We start from the raw sequence: 4,573 nt of genomic DNA, 5'->3' as shown, positions 1-4,573 counted from the left end.
GTTCCGGCGCCCAGGCTGCCCTAGAGCGGGAGGAGCTTGCTGCTCTCGTTACCCAAAGAAACCCCGCTATTTGCTCTAAACATGAGCTACCCCCGCCCTTGCCCCTTGGGAATGCTAGGTCCCCACACCTGCTGCGCCACGGGCGGGTCCCCACGCGCGACCAACAGTCCCGTCCATCTTGCAACGAACTTCGAGGGGCCGGATCCCCTCTCCCTACCAGGCGACCCAGGGTCCCTAGCCCAGCCGGGCAGGGCAGGCGTGGGCACCTGTGAGTCACTCTTCGTCCGCCTAGCGGGAGCCAGGGAGTGTCTCCAAAGTGGTCGCGACGCCGAGGCCGAAAGCCAGGCGGGGGCGAATTCTGCCCACGCGGGTCGGTGTCCTCGGCAGCGCGGAGCACGCTGCGGTACTCGCGTCACCCCGCGCGCCAGGAGCGCGGAGCTTGCGCCCTGGGGTGCGCCCCTTTCGTTGCTCCCGCGGCGCTGGAGTGTCCGAGATGCTTCCGCGGATCTGCAGGGTCGGTCCGGGTTGCAATTCCATTGTAACTGAGAGGATTCATAGGGTTTGGTTTTTGTTCAGACGAAAAAAATTTGGAAGAAAACGACAACCCCCTCAGCAAAGGACAATTTCACCCGCAGAGCGCCCTGACCGGCCCTGCGCTGCGGCGGGGAAGCTGCCCCGACCGGAGGAGCGGGGAGCGTCTGCTAATTGCAGCTTCGTTAGATTTCGTGTTTGGGAGGCTGCGGTTCGGGCGCTAATATCCGCCGCCCATTATCCCAGCTAATAAATTTGACCTATTGTTCGTTTGTTAAAATGATGTCACCTTGGAACAGTCCCTAAGCTCCTATTTCCATGAATTAGGCCTTTATTGAAAGCCGGGAACCAATGGGAGGAGAGAGGCTTGTTGATCGCAGCCAATGGCTGCGGCGGGAGAGGAATTAGCAGCGGAAACTCCAGGTTCGGTTCAAGAAAGATGACACAGAGCCTGTCGGGCCCGCGCACTCTTGGCAAAGTTTCAGTGCGACGAGAGGCGCCGGGCGCTCCATGGCCGCGCCGTAACGGGGACCCAGCCGCCTCCCCGCCCAGCCCAGCCCAGCCCTTCCGCCCGCCCAGGATGGAGGCGCCCGCCAGCGCGCAGACCCCGCACCCGCATGAGCCCATCAGTTTCGGCATCGACCAGATCCTCAACAGCCCGGACCAGGACAGCGCACCAGCCCCGAGGGGCCCCGACGGCGCCAGCTACCTGGGAGGGCCCCCGGGGGGCCGTCCGGGCGCCACATACCCGTCTCTACCCGCCTCCTTTGCTGGCCTCGGCGCGCCCTTCGAGGACGCGGGATCTTACAGTGTCAACCTGAGCCTGGCGCCCGCCGGCGTGATCCGGGTGCCAGCGCACAGGCCGCTGCCCGGAGCCGTGCCGCCGCCTCTGCCTAGCGCGCTGCCCGCCATGCCCTCCGTGCCCGCGGTCTCCAGCCTGGGCGGCCTCAATTTTCCCTGGATGGAGAGCAGCCGCCGCTTCGTGAAAGACCGCTTCACAGGTGAGCAGGACGGGCGAACAGGCGCCGGTCCACGACCCTCCCGGGGCCAGAGGCACCGCGCCCTGTGAGCTCCACTCCGCGAAACGATTCCGGAGGCCCAAACGCGGCGGAGGCCTCGGCGCCCAGGGCCCGGGCAACCGCAGGGGGAGGAGAATCAGGGAGTTCGGGGAAATCAGCCTGTGCCCAGGGAACAGGGGGGCATCTCCCAAGCGGCTTGGTGCCGCTGGGGACGCGCGGGACCAACGAAATAGCAGAGCATTCTGCGCCCCACTGGGCGGCACGGGGTCCGCGTGGGGCCTGAAAGGCAGCGGAGCCGGGCTGGGCCTTAGGGGGCCTCGTGTGTCTCCGCAGCGGCGGCAGCGCTCACGCCCTTCACGGTGACCCGGCGCATCGGCCACCCCTACCAGAACAGGACGCCGCCCAAGCGTAAGAAGCCGCGCACGTCCTTTTCTCGGGTGCAGATCTGTGAGCTGGAAAAGCGCTTCCACCGCCAGAAGTACCTGGCCTCGGCCGAGAGGGCGGCGCTCGCCAAGTCCCTCAAAATGACGGACGCGCAGGTCAAGACCTGGTTCCAAAACCGGAGGACCAAGTGGCGGTGAGAGAGGCCCGGCCCGGCCCACCTTGCACCTGCCCTTCACCCGCCCCGCGCCGCAGGCTCGCTCTCTGCCTCTCCGGCGCTCCCCCAACCCCGCCGTGCCAGGGCCGCGCCTAGCTCCCCACCCCCGCCCCGCCTTCCCAGATTTTCGTCCTTCTCCGCTCCTTCCCGCCGGCTAGTGTCTCTCTCCTCACTCCCTCGCGCCTCAACTTCTCCTCCGTGGCCATCCCTGTGTCGCCCTCCCCGCGCTTCTCCAACTCTGTGTGTTTTATTCCGTCTCCTCCGCTCGCTCGGCTTCCTCTCACCTGCCTCCTCGGCACCCCCACCCCTTTCACACTCCCCTTCTCCCTCCGCTGGTCCGCGCGGATTTCCAACAATCCGCGCGCGCTGCAGGTCCCCCCTCTAGCTCCCCATCCCGACTCCAGCCCCGTGATTATCCGATCCCTGTTTCCATCCAACCCGTGAACGGCGAAGCGGTCTTGAAAGAGGGGTCCGAGCCAGGGCCTGGGAGAACTGCGCAAGGCTGACCCCGCCTGGGAACAGCGCGCGGGCCGTGCCGAGCCAGCCTGCCCACCCTCAGAGTCCCAGGCCCCGGCTGCCCGCAGGGCCAAGTCGGTCACACGTACGCCCTGCCCTTGTCCCACAAAAGAAACAATCTTTGTTGTTGGCAAAGCCACAATACCCGGGCGTGCAGGTGGGCAGCGGGCGGGGTCCCCTCCCGGCGACCTCCCGGAGCACAACAAAAACGAGCGACCCAACCCACTCCCGGGAAGCGCCCGCCGGCCTCCGGCTCCCGGCGCGCGCGGGGAAGCAGACGGGCTCTGCGCCTCGAGGCGCCCCGTTGGCCTCGGCTCCCGGGAGGGCGGGAGCCCCGCCGCGGCCCCGCGGTGCCGGGTGCATGACGGTGCTGTCCCTCTCCCTCCCCCCGGTGCAGGCGGCAGACGGCGGAGGAGCGGGAGGCGGAGCGGCAGCAGGCGAGCCGGCTCATGCTGCAGCTGCAACACGACGCCTTCCAAAAGAGCCTCAACGACTCCATCCAGCCGGACCCGCTCTGTCTGCACAACTCGTCGCTCTTTGCTCTGCAGAATCTGCAGCCCTGGGAGGAGGATAGCTCCAAAGTCCCCGCCGTCACCTCTCTGGTGTGAGCCACCAACCCGCACGGTCGCCAAGGATCGCCGCCTCCGCGCGGTGGGGCGCCTCGGGCCCCCAGCCGGGCTGGGGGGGGAACCGAGGCCGAGAGGGGAAGGGGCCGCCAAGCTCGAGGAGGCCCCGGGGCGCGGCCGCAGCCCCGCCGGCCGAGGATGGGGGCTGGGCCCGGGCTCCGCGCGGCTGCACAATCCGAGCCCCCGCCCCGCGCCCAGTCCCGCCCCAGGCCAAGGCCTGACAAAGAAAGCGCCTTACGTTTCTCCGCCCCGCGCCCGCATCCCCGGGCCGGGCGCCTGTATTATACTTTGTACTTTTGCCCAAACATGTAAATAATAAAAGTTTCGGCTTTTTTTTTTTTTCCAAACCGGCCACCTGCTTCCCCCGCGGGGGCCTCCGGAGGAGGGGCGGCCGACCAGGTGGTGGGGGAAGAGCCAGGGGCTTGGGGCAAGACTGCGCTTAGGCAGGGTCCACTCCTCTCCTTTCCGTTCCTTTTATTTAAGTCGTTTTATTTAATAAAAAAAGTTAGCTATTTCACTTAACGCCGCTTTTATTTTGTTTTCGTTCCAATAATGCTCGGTGACCCCCGGCCTGCGCCCCACGCCTACGGCGGCCGAGGCCTAGCCGCGGTGTGCGGGGCGCGTCTCCTTCTTCAAGGTTCGTCCGCATTCGCCTCAGCTCGAACCCCGGCCCGGGCCCCGCGGAGGATCCGCGGTGCAGGTCAGTGTGTGCCGGCCGGCCGCCCGCAGTCCGGGGACGCGCGGGATCGGGTGCGCGTGGGAAGGCCCTCGGGGCCCGGAGGTGGTAGACCGGCGCCAGCGTTGGGGAGTGACGGGCCGTCCCAGGTCAAACCCACCTGGAGGGCGGTAGGCCCTGTGACCTCGACCGTCTGGGCACTCGGGGCCTCCCCACCCCATCTCCCAGCCCACAGCCCACTGTCCGCTCTTTTTCCAGTGCGGCCTCAAAGAGGCCCTGGGCGGGACCCACCGACTGGCTGTAGGGGACCCGGGCGCATTGCAGAAGGGCTGTGCGTAGGGGTTGAGGGTGCGCACGCTGGACCTCCAGACGCTCGGCGTTTGGGGACCACCACGGCACACAACCCACAACACCCGGGCGCTCTTTTAGGCTGCGTGGGACCACAGGTAGAGCGTGACGTCCTGTGACGTCACTGCGGCCTCTGCGGACTGGAGCCGGGCGGCGCCGCGAAGGCCCGAACCCTGAGTCCAGGTGTGAAAGCGGTGGGGCCCAGTCCGCCCAGCTTTACCTGGACCCAAAGGAAGGAAGTTTGGGGATCATGGTTTTG

General features: G+C 67.0%; 1 protein-coding gene across 1 annotated transcript; it reads left to right on the top strand.

Moving 5' to 3' along the window:
- Positions 1-970: 970 nt before the first annotated feature.
- Positions 971-3,272, top strand: TLX3 (T cell leukemia homeobox 3). Its single transcript, XM_054567877.1, has 3 exons — positions 971-1,532; positions 1,884-2,127; positions 3,062-3,272. The coding sequence occupies exons 1-3, from the start codon at positions 971-973 to the stop codon at positions 3,270-3,272; spliced, it is 1,017 nt and encodes a 338-aa protein (XP_054423852.1).
- Positions 3,273-4,573: the final 1,301 nt, after the last annotated feature.

Source organism: Pteronotus mesoamericanus, unplaced genomic scaffold, assembly GCF_021234165.1.
Source record: "Pteronotus mesoamericanus isolate MK-2021 breed Mesoamerican mustached bat unplaced genomic scaffold, CSHL_Meso_final contig_2, whole genome shotgun sequence".
Classification (NCBI taxonomy): domain Eukaryota; kingdom Metazoa; phylum Chordata; class Mammalia; order Chiroptera; family Mormoopidae; genus Pteronotus; species Pteronotus mesoamericanus.
Note: the sequence above shows the minus strand (reverse complement) of the source record. Positions and strands in the feature narration are given on the sequence as shown.